Source organism: Vidua chalybeata, chromosome 7 (genome assembly GCF_026979565.1).
Source record: "Vidua chalybeata isolate OUT-0048 chromosome 7, bVidCha1 merged haplotype, whole genome shotgun sequence".
Taxonomy (NCBI): Eukaryota; Metazoa; Chordata; class Aves; order Passeriformes; family Viduidae; genus Vidua; species Vidua chalybeata.
Genome location: NC_071536.1, coordinates 5,586,099 through 5,607,118, shown reverse-complemented (window position 1 = coordinate 5,607,118; position 21,020 = coordinate 5,586,099). Strand labels below are relative to the sequence as shown.

The 21,020-nt window shown below is 44.0% G+C and overlaps 1 protein-coding gene across 1 annotated transcript in view; it reads left to right on the top strand.

Moving 5' to 3' along the window:
• Positions 1-21,020, top strand: part of MAP2 (microtubule associated protein 2) — a 233,301-nt gene that overhangs the window by 163,203 nt on the left and 49,078 nt on the right. The window contains exons 6-7 of the mRNA XM_053947580.1: positions 16,957-17,070; positions 19,370-19,447. Coding sequence (XP_053803555.1) covers positions 16,957-17,070; positions 19,370-19,447 — 192 coding nt within the window. The remainder of the gene's footprint in view (positions 1-16,956; positions 17,071-19,369; positions 19,448-21,020) is intronic.

The window sequence follows — 21,020 nt, the reverse complement described above, 5'->3', positions numbered from 1 at the left end:
CTGAGACCACAGAGTTTCCATGTGTTCTCCCTGCTTCATGCCTGTCCATGTCCCTTCTCACTTGCACACACAGAGCATCTTTGGTGAAAACCATAGAATTATTAAGAGTGGAGAATGAGACCTGTAGGTTTTGTCAAGCCAAACATTTCCATGTTGGGTGAAATGTGTGATGCAAAAGGACACGATAGTGTAATCTGTGACATTCACATTCTCTGGACAGAGAGACATAATTCTGTCTCTCAGGATTTCTTTCTCTTCTCTCACAGACAGAAGAAGAGAAAACAGTCTTTATCTCTGCTCCTTTGCTTTCTCCATGTGGAATGTGGTATGGAGATTGTTTACCTGCAGTGATTGCTGGGGTGGATTCTGGTGAAGGTTGTTTGGGTTCAGTGACCAATTGGATCCAGCTGTGGCTCAGGCTCTCAGCAAAGAGTCACGAGTTTGTTAGTTAGATAGGTAGGTAAGAATGTAGAATTGTATAGTATCTCTTTAAATAGTATATTAATGTAATGTAGTATAGTTTTAATAAAGCTATCCTTCAGCCTTCTGATCTGGAGCAGACATCATCATTTCTTCCCTGAGCCAGGGTCTGCCACATTTTTACGATAGTAATCCTCAGAAACTCACTCTGAAGTGGGCTGACAAGGAAAGCTTTGGACTGGACCCAGTGGTAGAGCACAGGATGTGCCTGACTTGCAATGAAACACGGGAGTGGCAGCCTTTTCTTTGCTCACTGGAAAGTTGTGGTCAGCTAACTGGGAGGAAGCTATGAGGAGGACTACAGATATGCTGCAGCATTCTCTGGGAACCAGCAATTCGATATAATCAATTTTATTTGAATTCCAAGAGCATCAAGCTACAAAGGTTTGGCTTTTTGCACTTAAAATGCATCTGTTTTTTCAGTGATGCAGTAACTAACCAGTCAAATTTATATAATTAAGGATAATAATGGTGAACATTGTGAAGCATCTTCTACAATATGTCTTTATATACAGTGACTCAACTGATTAAGTGCTTTCTTCATTATATGCCAAATTCGGATTTGTAATTGGAGGGAGTCTGGATTACCCACACTGTTATTTGATGAAATATTTTTTTGACAGATGAAAGGAAAGCATTTCCTGAAATCCTATTACCAGAGCCTCAGGACAGTGTCTGTGTCCTGGTGTCAGACAGTGTTAAGGACAGTAACATGTCATACCAGAGTGACAAAATGTAGTCCTTCATTAATTGGCAGGGAGCCCAAACCATGTGGGACGCAAAGGGACTGTGGTAAGCTGTAGCAAGTTCCCTGACATGGCACAGCAATCCCACTGCAGGCTGGGCACTTTTGCCTCTGGGGTCATGAGGAAGGTGGGTGAGAGGCAGCCCATGGCAGCTCCATGAGAGACCTGTGAAGAGGAATGAAGAGGTGGCAGTATTGGTCTGAGGGAGAAGTAAAGGGGCTAAGCAATGTGGGGAAACAGACTCAGCAGCAGGAGAGCTGGTGAGGTGGAGGCTATGAGGGATCAAAGCAGGGGTGGGAAGAGGCAGGGGAAAAAGGAAAATTGTAATATAAGCTAAGGACAATAGAAGAAGGTCCTGTTTTATCTGCTGATCCAGAGACAAACCAGCTTTTGTGTAATGGCATATACTACCCCAGAAAGCAGGGGATTCAGACAGCAGGAAACAACTGAAAACTGTGAAGGGAAAAACCACATTACAACTTGGAATGTAATTTATCTTAATTCAGCTTTGTTTCAGGCTTCGTAAAGCTGGACTAAATAGGTATCTGGAACAGACTTATTCCATCTACTCTTTTAAACAAGCATATTTATATAGAGTGAAGGGAATGCAAACCTGGAAGATTGCCCTGTCATAGCAAGTAGTGCTTGAGCAGAGTCCCTTTAGGTTAGTTATGCAAAAGAAAACCCCAAAAACATGTTGAAGGCAGGAATTGTGCTTGTTTCAGCCTCCTGCTGTGTGTCAAGGAAACAGTCTGTATCCCATTCTCTTCCATAACCTTGCCTTGTAGTAGCCAGTCTCCAGGTAAAGAGGATCTTGTTAACAGCCCACATCAGCAAAGCCCTGTTAGAAAATCACCATGGTGGTTAGAAAGTCACCATGGTGCTTCGCTGTGCAGGCTGAGGGCCCTCAGCCCCTCTGGACTAGTCCTGGAGCAGAATGGCAGCTCTGTGTTTGGGGTCACTAAATGCAACAGCCTTTACAGGCTGAAATGCCCTGAGAGTCATAGCCTGCTCCCATGGTGTGCTAGTGGTTTGTTCCCTCCTCTAGTGACATCTCATTTAATCTCCTTTTCCTTCCTCTCTCTCTTGCCATACAAGTGGTAATATTCTGATGGCACTGGCAGCAGACATACAAACAGGACTTCTTTGTATGGAGGCATTTTTGTTCTTTTCAACAGGACTGCTTTTGTCAGAGATTTCCTTTTCATTTGGCTGTTTGCACTGGCTGTCCTGCTGCTGCCCAAGTCCTTGTGGAGCTGTAAGCCCCCCTGATAAGCTCCCTGAATGCCTGTTTCCCAAAGGAGCCTCCCAGCCTTGTTGTCAGATGTGCATTTTCAGCAAGCAGTGTGTCTTGAGCAATGCAGACAAAATGCACAGAAGGATGTGAAATCAATGACATTCAGAGCTGATTGTGCCTGCTGGCTTTGTCCCATTTCTGTTATTTATTTTACAGAGCTGGAAGAAGGTATCTTACTGTGTCATTGATGGATCCCATGGGAAAGAAGCTGTTAATTAGGCATTTTGATCTCCCTCCCCTTGTCCAGGAACTGTGACAGTAATTACTGTACACTATCATCTCTGCCAATTTAGATACAGGCAAACATACCATAGGCATCTGAAACTTTTCTTCTCTGTGTTAAGTGTAGTACAAGTGTCATTTTCTGGGACACGTTACTGGAATATTATAGACATATTCAAAGCATGTTGCTGAAGACTGTGTGGGTGGGGGCAACAGAACTCTTCTAGGGAACTTGCAGAAAATGCTGGGGGTTTTACTATTCTCTATTAACCTTGCTATAAAGGAATAAAGGCACAGAAATTCCATCTTTTCACATTCCCTACCCACAGCTATCTTCTCCCCGACTCTAAAATATTCAATAACTACCAGTCTCTGTGGGTTTTTCTGTGGCTGGCCCTATCAGTCAATCCAGTAAGACATTGTTTTTTGTCCAGTCATAACCTCTCTAAGGGGCTGGCTCTGCCCTCCCACCTCCTCTTAGGGCTTCAGAAATCAGTCAGTGATTGACACGTCTTGGTAGGAGCTGGAGGGTCTGGCACAGTTGTGGGCAGAATGCAAAAATTATTGTCTGAAAGGGAGCAGGGTGAGCTAACCTGGTGTGCAGGTGCCATTGGTTCCCATGGCTGGGAGTCAGCCACGTAGAGAACATCAGCCATCAGGCTTTTTTATCCCTAAGCTCCTCTGGGAGTGTGTGGTTCAGACTTGTTTTTGAAAACTGTATCTCAAACCAGGTGCAGTAACACCATCAGAGCCAACTGCTGCATCGAGCTGCATCAGTGCATTTGGCCAAGGGAAGGCATCCACCAGCCATTTCCTTTGGGCTCCCTGTTGGTGCTTCAATTCACTTTGGTGCTTCCTTGTTACAATACAAGCATTGCAAAAGCAGCTGTGCTTCCTTAAGAAGTGAGAGCAGAGTGCCTGTGAGCGTGTTGGCTTGGCAACCAGCACGCACTTGATGCTGTCAGTGCTCCCAGAAAACATAATCTATAACCTCGGAGATGTAACAAGGAACAACAAGGCTGGGATGTGGAAGAAGCATCTTTCATAACATGTTCCAGCCACACCTTAGTTTAGACTGTATGCCACGAGCTCTGTTTGTCAAAGTTGCCTTCTATGAACATCTGCAGCCTTTCTTGGGGGACTGCTGTGGCCAGGGCAGTTACTGCTGCTGAAAATGTCAAATACTCAAGGCATTCTGGGAGTTTCATTTTTGCCTTGTCTCTGCTTTTTGTTTGCCTCTGCCCTCCCTCCCCACCATCCATGTTTAAGTACCTGTTCTAATGAGGGCTGTAAATGCAGACTTCCCTGTCTCTATTAGTCAGATCTTGACCATCCAGCAGTGGCATTAACTGAGTGACTGGTGGGGCAGTAGTGCCCAGAAGACATTCTAATTTGTGGCCTGTTCTGCTGGAGTCTTCCTCAGTTTATAAAGTGTGTGGTAGGAGACAGCTTTTGCATTTATGAATTACATAAAGTAGACAGGACTTGTAAAAGCCAGGAGAAAAGGCATAAGGGTGGAGAGAGCTACCCCAGGTGAGCCAGGAGGTCTGTGCAGAGCCATGGACAAGTGGCCCAGCACTGTGCAGGACTGTGTGCCACCTCCTCACAGGCTTCTGCCCTCTGGGCTGGGCTCAGCTCTGCCCCTTGAGAGAGGTAGAGATGGGGTGCTTCAAAGGCTCATTACTGTTTTGTTGAAAGGGTTTGTCATGGTCTCCGTCACCATGATGGCATCATAAAGGACATTCAGAAACACTGGGCAATATTTGGCACTGAGCAGCTCAGGCTGGTATTGCTGGGGACTGTGCCAGCATGTAATCTTTCATTCCAGTTTTGGTCTGAGGGCAGAAGGATTTGGAAGAAGGTTCATTACTAAACAACAGAGCCTTGTTTTGCAGGCACACAGCTACTCTTGTTTCGGGCAGAGCTGAAATGGCATCTTCTTCTCCAAAGTCACCTTGGAAGCGAAGCAGCAGGTTCTTAGGTGGTGGCAGGGATGTGCTGGTGAGCACTGCTGGCCCCATGTCCAGCTCCCTTGCCCTGTGTCATGAGGGCAGTCATTAACCTGCTCAGCCCCACACTTCACAAATCCTTCCCTCCCATTTTTCCATTGTGGAAGCTCAGGTGTTAGGTTGATGCACTTTCCAGCCTAGGCTAAGGAAAGCCCAGGACAAGGCACCCCCAGGTCCTGCCAGCACACAGGGTGGACATCAGCCTTTCCTCACCCATTGGGCATGGGTTGAACTTTTGGTGGAGAGGAGGTAGGTACCATCACATCTCTCACAAAAATGAGAGTCGCACAAAGTCTCCTCCAGGCTTGCTGATGCCTTTTTTCCCCCGTTGCCATGCCAACATGGCCCTGCTCAAAGTGAGATCTCTTTCTAAGCTCCGCTGAGAGAAAGTATGTAGCCTAGGAGATTATTTAGCATTCAGGAGTGCACAGGCTCCCTGTGACGTCTGTGAGCCACAGTCAGGCTGGCTGACAAAGGAAAGGAGGAATTTTTTTTTTTCCTCTTTTCCTCTAGCATTTGCTTTTCAAGGTTAAGGGAAATAAGGAAGAGGTTGCAAGCACTTTTTGATTGGGACCCCACTCTGTAGTCCTCACTGAGGCACTACTTCCATGGAAATGAAAAGAAAATATTGCTTTGGGGTATATTTTCTGTACAAAGTACAAGTATGAGAGATATATATGCAAATCCCTTGATTTGACTAACCACGATTAGCTACTCTGTATTAGAATTGGAAAGCAAAGGCAATCTGGGTTTTAATTTCAGTGAGAAACTTAAAGGAAATAGTAGAAGAAAGCAGGGGGAAACCCTCATCTTTGTCTTTCGTCTCTTCTCTTGCTGTATTCATATCCTGAATACAGACAGGAAAACTGAATGTGTACTAGTGTTTTCGTTAGGGTTTTTTGTTCTGTGGAGTTGCTACTGGTAGATTAACTGCTCACTTGAAATTCAAGCCTTATAATGATAATACAGATTTGCTTGTCTTTGCCAGCTGAAGAGATGGAAATCAACACAAAACAGCTGGCATTAGCTGGCAGCTGAGCACTGATGATCCAGTGCCTGTCCCTACCAATGGCTGATCTGGAAATTCAAAGGCACTCAGAGTGAGATGTCTGTGTGTTGCTGTTTACGCTGTTATTTGTTCTTTGGGAGATTCTGAGCAAAACATTTACATTTTCTCTCCTGCTTCACAGACTGACTACAGAGCACAGGAAGTGGTGCTTGGAAAACCTCTTCTGAAGTGATGATTTAGAAATGCAGTTTTGGTCGTTTTGTGGGGTTTGTTAGTATTGAGGCATTGCTCATGAAATGCAGAAAGTGCAGGAAACTCAAGGTACTCCAGCTGTGTACATTAGGTCATGGGAGTGAGCCCTTCTCCTGTGTGTGGAAAATAACAGTCCAAAACTTTCGTTTTAGTTGCATGCAGCATATGGAAAATAACTGAGAGATATCATTAGCTTCAGGGCAGGAAAACCTTTTAACTGCTTCTCAGAGACATTTCACTCAGGACTGAGTAGATTAATAGTTCATGGAAATCAGTTTCACTGTTTTGGGAGGAGAAAATAAACCCCAGGTAGTTTGCTTTTTGTTTCTGTTTCCTTCCTTGACACTAATTCATACATTATCAGTTTGGTAGAGCTTCCAGCAACCCCTATAACCTCTGACAGTTAAGATAAAACTGATTTACAGTCTGGTTCTCTGCCCGTGCATCTGTCCAGACAGATACTCTGCTCCTCTTTATGAATGTGTCAGCTGCCAGTGCTGTGTAGATGTGGCAGTCTTGCTGATGTACTGAAACTGTTTTCATCCACAACCTTGTACCACATATGAGGAGAGGGAATAGGATTCAATGGTGACTGTTCCTTTTTTACCCCAAATTCAGAGTATGTGCTGCATCTGGGGTAACGCAGCCTGCAGAGGTTGTTGGTGAACTGAAACTAATCCCTAGCTGTTCCTGTGTATGAGTTGCTTTCTTTTTCCTTTCTCTGTCATCCTTTCTCTCTATTTAAGAATATGTCATCCTTCTCAACGATTGCTCTGTCAGCTCTTCCTTCTTTTTCTCCTTTCTCACTTACGTTGTCATTTTTAAACTTGTTCTCTGTATGTGCTTCCAGCTTTATCCCAGCCATCCAGTGTAGCTCCTCTGCAACCTGGAATTTCCACAAGTGCTCCTCATTTTCAGTACCCTAAGGAGCTCAGCCTCTGGATGCAGCTCTCTTGGAGGCTGCAGTAACCCCAGCCCTGGTCTCACTTCTCCCCTCAGCAGCTGGACATCTCTAGCACTATGACTGCAGAAGCTTGCAAGTATTTAGGTGCCCAGAGAACACAGCTTTGGCAAAAGTGGAAGAGATAGTTCAGAAGGTCACTGAACCATAGAATTGTTTGAGTAGGAAGGGACCTTAAAGCTCATCTCATTCCAATCCCAGGTTGCTCCAAGCCCTGTCCAACCTGACCTTGGACACTTCCAGGAATGGGGCAGCCACAGCTTCTCTGGACATCCTGTGCCAGGGCACTGTCAGGCACTGAAGATGCACTGAGGGCTTTGATGTGCACCTCTCACATTTTCCTTCTTGAAGAGTAGGTGCACATTTCTCTTTCCTAATCACATTGCACACACAGAGGTGTGAGCTGGCAGTCCCCAAGAGCGGGCAGGCAGTGGATGGGAGCAGGATTCAGGGATCAGTCCTGGTCAGAGGCAAAGCTCCCTTTAGCTGGGACAGTGCCAGAAAAGAGGGGGAGAGATGGGGGAACTGCTGACCTTGGCTGAGAACTGCTCTGGAAATTAATCTGTACACGACACAGGCCACTGCCTATCTATGGGACACTTGTACACGCTCCTTTGGAAGGATGCAGCACCATTCCTCTGTTGTCAGGAAAAACACACCTGCCTTGGTACAGGTGCAGGCTGGACTGGGAAGCAGGGCTTGGAAGAGATCAGCCATGTGGCTGCTGCTGCAGTGCAGAGCTGGGCTGGACCAACAGTGTGAGCACTAAGGTGAGCAAGGCATGGCATTGCTGCATTTTATGTGTTAAATATCCCCTGATGGGTTAAACCAGCATTCTGTTGGCATTGAGAGATTGATCTTCAGTCCTGACCAGGCATGACTAAATCCCACACAATATGTGCACAGGTTAATGTTAATTTTAAGCTTAAATCCAGCATAGTTTTTATAGCATACCGTGAGTCCTTTTTAAAAAAGATCAGAGAAAGCACTGTAAAAAGTGTTTAAAATCATCCCAGAAGGAGCTAAAAATGGACCTTAAGGGATGCATCACCTCCTTCTGTAGGTGGCTGATGCTTCATTGACTTTTGTAGAGGTTCTTAAAAGTCGGTTTGTTTAAAATGTTAGCTTGTACTAAGTCCAAAACTAATATTGATTTAAAAGTGAGTTACCCATTATGTGTATTTACTCACACTGAAAGGATTAAATATCTGGTTCTTTGTTTTGAAGCCAAAGTGGTTTCTTCTGTGTGAGTCCTAGGGAATTAATACTTTTGTGAAAAGATATATATATATATATAGCTGCTTTGTATGTGCAGGTGTTGTTTTGAACTGATGCCAAGTCTCAGGAAAGGCAGTGGGACATCACTGCATTGCCCTGGCTGAGGGTTTGGTGTTGTCAGCTTCAGTATTGCTCTAAATTGTGTTGCCCATGCATCAGACAAAACAGAACTGATAGCTTTTCCCACCTCCGATTTGGCTGGGAAATGCTGGCAGTGAATACTTTGTTCCAGGCAGTAGACTTAAGAAGACGGGCTCAGGGGATGCACAGGAAACAAGTATTGCAGTAATGAGGGCTCGTTTGTAAAGCTTTGCATTATTATACTGACATTGGTATGACTCCTTTTTAACAGACTTACATATTTCAGGGGGGACTGAGGAGGGGACTGGTCCCTTGGTGTTTTGTTCTACAGCTGCTTGATAGTGTGGCAGAGGCCTATGCCTAATAAATGTGCTAGGGAGCCAGAGGAGGGGGCTCACTGGAGCTTTCAGAATGGCTCCTGGTTCCTAGCATGAGTCTCTTTAGATTTTGCACTTTGTGCCCTGGAGATTTGGACAACGTGTCCAACTCTTCCACTGAAGAACGTGATAAGAGAAATTCAGTGAGAGCAGGGGAGCTGAAACACACAGAGAACATGTGGAAAAGATCCAAGGACAGGCAGCCTGAGCTTCCCTGCTGCTTCCTTGAATGCTGTAGAGCAGCTGAGGGTGCCCAGGAAAGCCAGCCTCTGTTTGTACCAGAGCACAGCCAGGCCAGCACTGCTCAGCTGCAGCCAGGACTCCCGCTGTGCACCAGATTTACTCTGATATAAAGCTGATAGCACAAAAATCATAGAATCACTGAGGCTGGAAAAGGCCTCCAAGATCATCACATTCAAAAGCGTTAGGGAGTTGGGTAGTTGTAGTTCAGATTTACAATCTATAGAGTTTAAGGACAATATAGGAGTGGCTGTTGAATTCCCAGAACATAGACTGTAATGCATTTGCAGTGGAGCTCACTGGGGTGTGAAGCTGCTGTGCCAGGTACGCAGCTGTACCTGTTCCTGCCCTTCTCACACAGTGACTGCAATACATCTTTCCCCAATGTTAATCTGAATGTTTGTACCTTGGGAATCCAATGCATTAAACTGTCAAAGCTCTTTCTTTCCCAAAACACAGACCTTTTCTGGCCTGTTCTTTTGGTTAGCTGGTGAATCCTGGTGATTAAATTAATCTGTTGCTGTCCTCATGGATGCTGCAGTAGCTTAAAGTCAGCAAGTTTATTAGGGAAATGATACTTGTCTGTTGTGTTGTGGCTGCATTTAATTTAAAAGCTGATGTTCATATTATTTGCCTTTGTAACTCCTGCCAATTATTGCTAATATTGCCAACATCCAGATCAAGGGCCTACTTACAGCAAAATATTTACACTCACAAAAGCCATTTGAAAGCCAGTATTTAAATTCCATAAAGCTATGTTATGCCTTTTTTCTTCAATCTCAAGCACTAATCTGTTGGCACTTTTTGGGGTTTATGTAACTTATTCATAATACTTTGCTGCTGTGCATTTGTCTTTTAATCTGCATGCAAAAAGGCAGTATTTACAGCTGTCGTGATCCCAGAGATCAAGTCCAAGGTGTTTCTCTGGTTTTTCCACCCTAAATGCCACTGGGTGATGCCTGTGTCTTTTCTTCCTCCAACATTTCAGTAGTCTTGACTGACACAAGGCTTCCAGGAGAGCTGTGCATGGGTTCAGGACCTGTCCTTAGGGGACTGGCTAATGCCTCTAAACAAATCGAATAGCTATTTGGTTTATAGCCCGGCTGCACTCGGAATTGCAGTACCCAGGGGGGAAAAATCCATAGGTCCTGTTTTGCTTTTCAAATCATCAAAGACAGCAAATAGCCATTTTGTATCTTTTCTTTCTGCAGGAATATGTGGGGTGTTTTGCCTCACAAGACGATGCAGGTTGCTTTGTGCTTTTGTTGTTGACTCGATTGCACTGTGCCAACAATTAGTGCTGGTTACCTTGGAAACTGCTCTGAATCCCACTGAGGATGTTGACAGGCACATCTTGACTGAAATTGCTTTGTTTTCACAATTCTGCAAGTATACATGTTGCTAATCCTTTTGTTGTGCCCTGCCTGTGTTCTTTCCCTGAAATGTAGCAAAATTAATGAAACGTATTATTTTATCCTTTCCATCTCATTGCAGCTTTCTTTAATCCCTTCTTCTGTCTCAGTGCTCCAGGAACATTAATTACTCTTTACTTTAACTGAGCTCACTGTTTTTTTCTTGGTAGGTGTTTGATGGGTGACCTTATGAATGTGTGTGAAGTTTTGACACAATTTGTAGTCTCCTTCTTTCTGTCCCTCCTTCCTGTCATCCCTTTTCTTTGGTTTTCTCCTGGAGCAGAAGGGGCTAGAATGCTTAGGAGATAAATGAAAGCAAATAAGAGCAGGGATTCTGCATGCTACTCATCAGGTAGTTGGTTGTTTGTGTCTTCTACTGATCTGCAATCCATTATTTGGAGAATTGGATTTGAAAGTGTTCACCTTACCTCTTCCTAGAACGGGAATCCTTCCCTCTGCTTTCTAAAAGAACAGTTTTATTCCCTCAAGGATTCTTTCAGGCTGGTGCATAATGCATCAGTTCAAAATATTCAGCCCAGAAATGAGAATGGCCATGCAGTTCAAACAGGTAAACTTTGTTTATGCCTTAAACAAGTTATGCTTTACAGAGACCAAGTAGCATCTTCTGTGACCACAGGAAACTCAAGGTCTTGCTGCCACCCTAGTGACATTGGGTGGAGCTATTGCCAGAAAGAGGAAGGGGTGATGCTGCTCTAGTCTGGGAAGACTGTCCTGGTGAAATTGTGGAGACGTGATAGGCATTTTCATATTAGGAGGCACTGTCCCTGTTGCTGTGAAATGGGTTCTCAAGGTGGGAAGAAGCAATAGATAAGTGGGCTGAGTGATCTTGCTGAATGGCAGTCATGAAACACAGGGGACTGCAGGCAGGAAAGGAGAAGAGCTGAGGAGAAAAACTCTGACCTGACTGGAGCAGCTCTGGCCTGAGAAATCACTGACACTGTTACATGAGGTGACAAGCAAGCTGTTCTCAGGGCAGGCTGTGCCAGCTCCCAGTTCACTGCCAGCAGGGTCCTTGCATCAGTGCCAGTCGCATACCTGTGAGGCAGGGAGAGGCTGTGAGCCCTGCCCATCCTGTCAAAACCAGTCCTCAGAATAATCATACAGCTTTGCACAGAGGGATAGGGGAGAGAAGATAAAAAGCACTGCTGCATGAGGGCTGTCAGAAACAAACAGCTGAACAGTTTCACCTAAGAAGTGGTGCTCATAGCAAACTCAGCTTCTCCATGAGTTGAGTCTGAGGTTGTGGTAGGTTGGAAGAGAAAGAGGAAAAAGTGCTAGAGGCTGAAGGACAACCATTAAAAGGTCGAAGAACATAAAGAAGAGACAGCACACATCACTGTGGAGATGTCTCACAGATCTGATTTTTTGCTCTTGCCTTTGTAGTTGCAGATATTTTTAAAAAACTATTTTTAAAAACTATTTTGTAGAAATGTTTATGTCAGGACCTGAAAGCTCAGACACCTATTTTAAAAGACTCTTGCCACTGTCTGTATATCTGTCTCTGGGGCTGGTAAACATGTCTGTTATAAAAGTTAATGGAATGGAAAGCTGTCATGGGAAATAGAAGTACTGTAGGTAATGTGCCAGTGGAGACATCTGCAGTCCAATGACAAATGCAGCAGGATCAATAAGGAATGAAGGAGAGCTTTGAAATTACATCTTGGCCTTGTACAGGATCTGATCCCAGATACAGTATCATGCTGTAGCCAGTCTTTGGCATGTAACCTCATTTACCAGCCCCTGTCTGAGTCTCTGTCTGGGAAGGGAGCCTCAGCTATCAGGAGGGAGTGCAGGAATGATGAATTACAGGTTGGAATTACACCTGCTTCAGTGTAATTCTCAGTGCTAGAGTGGCTGGGTTGGGGACTGGGCCCATGGGTGTACTTGTGAGGAGAGCAGCAGCCTTTGGAGGCAGCAGGTCTTCTAAGCACAGCCAAGGGGGAAGGCTGTGGCTCCCCATCACAGCTGGTTCAGCATCCTCTGTGCATCTTAGTACTCTGGAAAGGGTTTGTGTCCCTGAGTCATCTCTGGGACACAGAGATTCTAGATCTCCTGATTTGGTATGCTGGGGTTTGTAGAAGAATTGGGCTGACTTCCAAAACCAGGAGCATAGAGTGCTTAATTTGTTTGAGTTTTAACTTTGGTTTAAATTAGTGTAGTGCCCCAGACAGGGCTCTGTCCTCTCAGCAGGGCAGAGTCCTCTGTTCCTGCCACAGAAGAGCTGTGGCACTGGCAGCAGCGTGGCAGAGCTGACCTGGCAGCCCTCTTGGAGTGTGGTCTGAAGTGACCTTTGAGGGAGCAGCAGAGCTACCATCGTGGTATATCAGCCCCTGGCCTCTCAGCTCAGCCTGCTCCCTGTCAGGGCTTTGGAGAGCTCATGCTGAGGGTGTTCACTGTGTTTTCTCTGTTATGGACATCCCATTCAAGGACTCTCTATACCATAGGGTACTGTATTCCCTAAACTCAAGCTGTATAGCTCTGTCTGTGTCCTGTATCATGAACAGCAGACATCTTGGTAAAAGGAGCAACATTTTACTCTCTACAAAATGCAAAGAAAAGGCATGTTGCTGTTCTTTGTTCTGCTGGAGTCTAAGGTAAAGCCACGCTCCTTATTGCTTTTAAGAAATAAATCTATTTGTTGTTGTATGTTAGTGCCATTTCTGTGGCATGAAGTAGAGTCAGAAGGAGTCTGCCTGTTTAAAGAGAGGGAAAATAAATGTCTTCAAGCAAAACCATGTCTAGTGAATACATAGCCCAGCATCCACAACATTCAAGCTGCCTAATTTCCCCCTTTTTTTGGTCTTGTTTTGGTTTTTTGTTTGTTTGTTCTTTATCATTAGGCTGCCTTGAACTTCAACTGAACCATAAGAAAACTATGAAAAGTCTCAATAGCAGCCGTGTGAGGATTTGACTTACCCACTGGATCTTCTATTTATAGTGTCCATTAGTACAGAGGAGTTTGTCCTTTTGCAGCAGTCATGTATGGCAAAAGCACTGTTCTGATGAACTGCCCATGCCCCCTGTGTCACCCAAAATATCCATCAGCAGAGTGTTCAGAAATAAGCCTTTCTTGATTAAAGACCACTGCCAAACAAAACAAACTGAACAAAACATACAACCCCAGAGGCCATTTTTATTTTTATTTACTTATTTTGCGTAGCCTGAAATAGAAATTTCTATATACCAGGAGACAACCTTTCACCCTCCTGCATAGCTCCCTGTGGAGCATTATCTTTGTCCCAAGCAAATTAAATCAGGAAGAGAGCTGAGAGGGTGAGAACTGCCTTCTGAGCTTGTAGAGCCCATTTGTACTAGAGAACCAGGCTGGATGGGAACAAGTATAAATTCTGTTACAAAGGAGGCAGTTTTTCATGATTTGTCTTAACCCTGCTGGGAGGAGGGTTGCAGTAGCTTGGCTGATGGAAAGCAGTTGACCAAGGGGATTTCCTTTGGATATGCTCCAGGGTACTAAACCTGATATAGGTTTGCATATTTTATATCAGAAATTAATTGGAGGGTTTCATTAAAATTTTCATGTGAACATAAGCTTCAAAAATGGATTCTTTTAATAGTCTTCCTCAGTGAGTCTTGATTTGTTCATCTGAGCTAATAGTGTAGTCTCGATGATGTTACTTTTGTGGTGTGATCAGTAGCTTGGTGAAGTTTTGACAGGAGGGCCATGTGTCACATCCTTCAGGTGTGAAGTGGTGGCAGGAGTTGGTGCGGGGTCTTCTGTAGCCATAGCACTCAGTGAAGCTCTGTGCTGTCCTCCATGCTCACCAGAGCTGTCAGGGCTCTTCTCTTTCCTGCTCTGAAAGAGCAGAATCTGAGCAGGGATATACCAGCTATCAAAGGATGCTTTCTGGAAGAGCAGTGTGTCTCTCTCCAGCACATGGAAGGTGCTGCAGCATGCAGCCCCGTGTGTCTGGAGGCGGAGGAAGGGCCACGCCGCACGTTCGTTCTCCCAGGTTTTCCCAGCTTGTGCTTTGCAGGCTGCGTGTGCCTCACAACACAGGGAGCTGTCGGGACCTGTAAGGATTCCAGATTTGTGTCCAGTCCACTGGTCTGCAGCAGCAGCACCATGTGAGAGTCTGGGAGGATCTGGGAAGTGTCTGCTTTGTGTTTCTCACGAGAGGAGGGAACCCAGAGGTGGCAAGAAGCACCCCCAGCATCCAGCAGGTGTGGAAGCAGCCCAAAATGAGGTGCAAAGCCCCAAAATGACATGCAGGCCCCTGAAAGGCAGCTGGGAAGATTGCTGGGCTTTAAATCAATATTCCTGTTCTTTGATCTATAGGACTGGCCACATGCATGACTTGATTGATGGGGTTATGGCGCTCCATTTGATCTACTTAACCACAAAGGGGAGTTTCATCTCATACTAGGGATGTGTTGTTGAATAGAAGAGCAGAACTGGAGCTGCTCTTCATAGTCTCCTCCTCCTACAGGCACCTTTATCATACTTAGCCTCATCTCAAAAAACAGTTGATTTGTTTCCTCCAATGTGGAAGGCTGCCAGAACTTCTCACCCCTGACAGTAGGAAAACAGCATCTTTAGATTTCTAATCTGTATTTATTCTCAAGTTTATATTCATGTATTTCAAATGTTTTTTCAAACTCATGTTTTTCAAATCAGCTTGTTTTTTTGTTTTTTTGTTCTTTTTTTTCATTGCTTGGTAGTTGTTCTGGTGTATACATCCATCTAGTTTTGCTGTTGGGAGCAGCCAATGGAACTGTTGCAGTCACTGCCGTCCAGTGACTGCAGTCACTGGTGGCCAGCCAGGAGTGCAGTGAATTGTAAGGTATAAACACCAAGAATTAGGAATGTTCTTTGCCAGGGGGTGGGGATTTTTAATATCTCGTTAAATAGTTTGTACAAAAGAAAGATTAACCTAGAACTTTGGTTTTAAACAAACATGGCTGTGGTAATTCACATCTGTGTTTTTTGGGAAAAGCAATTGGCTTTTCTAAAGGACAAATGAAGAGGAATAGCTTCACATTAAAAGAAGAAGGGAATTTTGTAAGAGTGACTGTGAAAATAAATCATTATTAATCTAATGGACAGTCCCTTGTCAGAGTGGTTGCTGTGAAGTTACATGCAGGGCATTGATTTAAACATACTTGCCCTTCCCAGCCAGTTCTTGCCTGAAGGATGTGGTAATGGGTGAGCAGAGCTTTTATTCCTGCCCTCAGGATGGTGACTAATGGGGGCTCTGGCAGGAGCAGGGTGTATTGACATCTGCCATTACAAACCTCTGTCTCCACACAAGGGCTGGAGAAGCAGTAAAGTTTTGCTCTGTTCCCAGGTGTGCTCAGCTGTGCAGCTGGTGGGTTGTGACTGTGCAGCTTGTGGCCTTCCCTGGGGGTCAGCTCCATCTGTGTTGGAAACAGCTGTCAGACAGCACTTGGATATAGCTGGAGAGGAAAGGGGTTTATTTCCACTGAGTTTGGCTGAGACAGAAACATCTATTGATTAATGATGAAGGGAGACTAATCTCACGTACAGATAAGAACCACAAACCCTTTGCTCTCTGAGAGCTGCTGGACCAGCCCTTAAGATCTTGATTTGTTACATCAAAGGTAGCTGAACTTCCAGAGGGGAGGAAACCTCTCTGGTTGCTTCCACATGCAGCTGTGTGCCCGATGACATTTCACTGCACCTTTGAGTGGGTCTGGAGTTGAGCTGAGACAGTTTCTCAGTTTGGAAGAATTCACGCCTTGAGTGGTCCTACTACTACATTCTGCTTGCCAGAGCAGCCACTTGCTCAGCCCTTCTCAGGTGTGCTATACCTTGTGGGCAGTGGGGAGGAGCAGAGCATGGGTTCTGTGGCACCCAGCTCTGTCAAGCATGCAGTGCATGAGTCAGCTCCATGCATGGAGCAGGCTGGGGGAGCAGCAAGGAGCCCATTCCACCGAAAAAATGTCATCCTCTGCCATCCCTCTGCATGGTACTCAGACCTACTGTTTAAATAAAGCTTTGTGTGGCAGTCTTCAAAGGGGTGAGGAAGATGAAGTATTGATTTTAACCGTGCAGGAATGTTATTTGGCCCTTCAAGTCCCTCACCAGCATAGAAGGCTGTCTGGGAAGTGCCTTTAATGCATACTGTGTGCTGCTGAGGAGGAATTAGAGTCCAAAGGGCATGCTGGAATGCAGCTAACTTCATATATTAAATGTCAAGAAATTACATTACTCAGCTGCCCATTTTACCCATTGGCAAAACAATACCTACAGACATTTTTCTAGACATTTAATAGATGATTGTCTTAAAATATTGCAGTTGCAGCACATTGTCCCTAAGAGAAAGAACATTTAATAATGATGCTTTGTGCATCCTGATTAGAGTGAGCTCCTGATTTTTATAAATACTTGGCATTTTGCACTGAAACCTTTGGAATATCTGGTCCTTCTCTTTTATTTTTAATGATTTCCTTATATTTCAGGAAAAAAGATTACCTTTTAAAATGGATTAAGTCTGCCTCTGGTTTTTATTGTTTAAGCTAATCTTTCTGATTTTAAACACCATTCTGATTAGCATGCTTTTCTTTCTTTTTTCTGACTTTGCTACTGCCACAGAAGAAGTGTCTGCGAGGATAGTACAAGTAGTAACAGCTGAAGCTGTAGCGGTCCTGAAAGGTGAACAGGAAAAAGAAGCCCAGCACAAAGATCAGCCTGGATCACTACCTTTAGGTAAAATGAGACAAAGAATGTTCCAGGTATCCTTGTGTCTGTAAATGTCTGTATGTATATAAAAAAATGCAGTTCCAGCTGTGTATTCACATTGCTTATGGTTGTGGTTGTAAACCATAGCTACCACTGGATAAATGCTGGAGCCACAGGATTATGGCAGGATCCTTTATTCTCAGTTCTTCATGACCCTGTGACTCTCTCATTCCCTGTTTGCTCTAGCAGTTCTCCACCTTGTTTTTGACTCATGGTTGAGTAGCTCAACCATGAGTGTGTTTGGTGGTAGGGTTTTGTCATCACGTTGGTTGGAACTGTTTGTGTTCAGCCGTGTACAACGTGAAGGATTAATGTCTGAAGAGGCAAAGATGGAGTGACAAATAAAAGGAAAGTGAGGCTTTGCTGGTTGGGTGGTAGCTGCTCAAATAGATGGAGGGGGAGCACCTCCACAGGAAGCAAAAAAGAATGGGTCACACCAGATTGAGAGCACCAGGCAGAGTGAGGGCAGATTGTGGAAGGAGTCACATGGTAAAAAGCAAATCCCAGCAGTCTGTACTGGGAAGGGTAAGAATGCCACTGGTCCAATGCTGTGTCTCCATCCTCCTGTTTCTCCTTTGTTTAATATCTCTGAAATATGTGTGTGTGTGTGTGTGTGTGTGTGTGTATCTGTCTTAACTATCTATCAAAGAAGGTAGGTATACAGCCATTTGTACCTAAAGTGCTTGCTCCTTGCCAGAAAACTTTTGCAGTAACTCAAAACATGCACACCAAAGGCCAGAGAAAGGACATGCTTCATCTTGAGGTAAGGAAGTCATGCAAGCCTGTCCTAGGATAGATTCTGCTGAGTGCATGTTCATTGTGATTAAATCAAAACAATGCCCTGCAGTGTTTTCCCCACAGGTAATCTGCTTGTTTTGGTGCAGTACTTGGCCCTTGCCTAAGAATGAATTAAAGTCAATGAGTAATTTAGAATATTTGTTGGAAATTTGGTTCCCACGGTTTTTTGCTTCATTGAACTAACTTAGAACTGCAGCGGGGAGATGTGTTGCTTGGTAATTCCCTTCTTTGCAGAGACTCAGTTTTACATGGAAGACCCTAGTTCTCCAAATCACTTCACTCAGGCCTGGGAGAGGCAAAATGGATATTCAGTTCCATCTAGTCAGATAAGTAATTTAAAAGACATTGTGAGAAGTATGTCTTCAGTTAACAACTGTTGGTGTTACAGTTCCTGTGGTCAGATGCATTGTGATGAGTTTATAAATACTCTGTCCCTGGACATCACATCTTAAGGACAAGTCACATATGGTCTTTTCCAAATCACACCGAAATCAATAGGAGGAAGCCTGGAAAATTCTGTTGGGGCTTTGAAAAGTGGCCTGCCTGTGCTTGGAAAGAAGCCCTGAACAGTAAACTGAGATCTGCCTGTTGAAAGGTGCTGTTGATAAGACAGATCTGTTAAAACAAATTTGGTTGGGTTTTTTTGTTTTTTTTTTCCTTTTTTTTTTAAACATTGGTTAAGCCCCAGGAGTGGATCTGTTTTTAAAGAAAAAAATTCTCAAAGTGATTGGTATGAGATCAAATGCAAAGGTCATGCTGAGTTCATTTAAGAAGCTTGTTTAGAATTTCAACATACTTGAATTGAAGTAATTGAAAAAAAAAAATTTCTTTTCAGCATCTGGTCTCATGACTGGGAATGAATGTAAATCCCAGTCCTAGTGCACCTAAGTTTTCACTGTGCCTTGCTCAGCTGAATCACTGTTATGTCACAGCTGATATAAGTTCTCTGTGCTGGTATCTTTTGCATTTAGACAAGCAATATTTGCATGTGTTCTGTGATTAACCTTGAACGCAGCAGAAGAAAAAAAAGTGTGCAGAATGGAGTCTTTTCATGTACTCAAGGTGGATTAAAGAGATTGGGTGCCAGTTTCTGATAGTTGGTGTGAATATATAATACCTCTGTGTACAGATGCTTTTTTCTTGTTGCCTTGGGTGGCTGAACGCTTTTTAAGAGGCAATACTGATTTAAAAGAGTATCTCGTATTTGATTTTTATATTGTGCTCTATAACCAGAGTCTTGTAAGTAATTCCTACCATTAGAAAACGAATCAACAACAGAAGAATAAATCCTTTTATTATAATTTCAAAAGTCCATGTATTCTGCAAGGGTCTGTCTAAAAATCCAGCAGGCATGAGACTTCATCAGATAATTCCTCAGCTGGGCAGAACAGGCTAACTGCAGCTTACATCATGTATTGGTCTTCCTGGAATTAATGACTCTCTCTCATTTTCACTGTTTGATTTCTAGCAGTTGAAGAGTCAGCCAACCTGCCTCCTTCCCCACCTCCATCACCAGCTTCTGAGCAGACTGGAGTTCTGGAGGAAGGTAAGGGTCTCCTGGACATTGCAGTGCAGAGCTGTCAGCAGAGGCATGAGACATGGATCTAAAGGATGGGGAAAACAGAAAACGGAGATACTTTCTGCAGTGGAGATACTTCTCATGTGAAAAATAAGCCATTCTCAGCAACAACTCCCCATCTGCAAACCAACTGCAGTGCATGGATGAGGTAGACGCATGCACAGAGGTAGATGAGGGATGTGCTAAGTACATCCATGCTAAAGAAAAAGAAATAGTGTTGCTTACTTTTTTGTCTGTTGTATGCAATACGAGCCACTGCTGTTCCAGTGTGGTCACCGAAACGATGATTAAGTATAGATCATCTTTTGTTTCGAGATGTGTTTGGCTGCATTTTTAAAGTTACCATTGCCTTTTGGTTTGGAATCTTAAATGCATGAAAGCAAGGAGATTCAGAGCTGGATCATTTCTTTGGCCCTTGACCTGTAATTCATGCTCCAGTGCCTGCATGTATTGGAAGTTCTGCACACAAAGTGCAGCAGTCGCATTCTAGTCTTAAAAAGCAAATTTCTATTCTGTTCTGCACGAGTGTTCAGTTTCAGTAGCCCCTGATCACTGCATTTTCCTCCTGCTGAAAACTCCTCCAGCAAAGAACTGAAATGTTGCCTTGGTGTTAAGCAGAGGCCTGAATCCCAGCGAAGCTGCCGCAGTGTAGGCGTGTGCGTGAGTGCTTTGTTCAGCAGAAGACAACTGCTGCATCAAGGCCAACAGCACAGGGAGACAGCAGTGTGTTCAAATTGAGCTGTATCATGGGGATAAGAAGGATTTGGGTTCAGAATCTCCAGGGGACTGTCAGTTGAACTCATGTCAGTAACATTTTTATGTCTCCACTTACTTCCTTCTTGGATTTTCTTTCAGCGTTTTATCTTTCTTTTTGTTACATAAGTGCATGAAAATAATTTCCTATCATCTGCTGAACAAACTTTGTTGGTATTTTAACACAGAGCCTCTATGAATTTTGCAAGTGGATGGTTTCTATTTCACATGCTAGCATTCTCTGACTCAGTTAATGAGGACACTGCAATTAGGCATGTTCCATCACGCAGTCATTTTTGACTCAATGAAATTACAGGCTGTGTTAACAACAACATTTGTCAGTCCACTCTACTGGAAGGGCCTGCTAGGTGTGGTTAGTAACAGCTATAAAGAACGTGAGTGATTGATTGTTGTTGTTTTTTTAAAAAAAAATCTGCCTGTTGTGTGTTTAAAAAACAATACAACAGTTCCTAGACTCATCACACAGAGGTAATGGCAATCAAAACTATTAACTGAAAAGAGAACTGGTAAGGCATTAGCAAAGATTTTTAGAATTGTTACCAGGGCTTTATCACTATTTTTCATATCATGGTAAAGGGCTTGTTCTTCTGCTTCAGGCCAAAGTCAAGGTTCTTCCATTAGCCTCAGGTTTAGGTTTGGCTTTGTGTGCTACTTGTATCAGCTGTATATTTGCTTGTATTTCAGGATTTTAAGAAGTTCTTATATTGTTTTATTGACAGGAGGTTGTAGATTGGCCCCATAGCAAATGGAAAGCATTTTGCTAGTT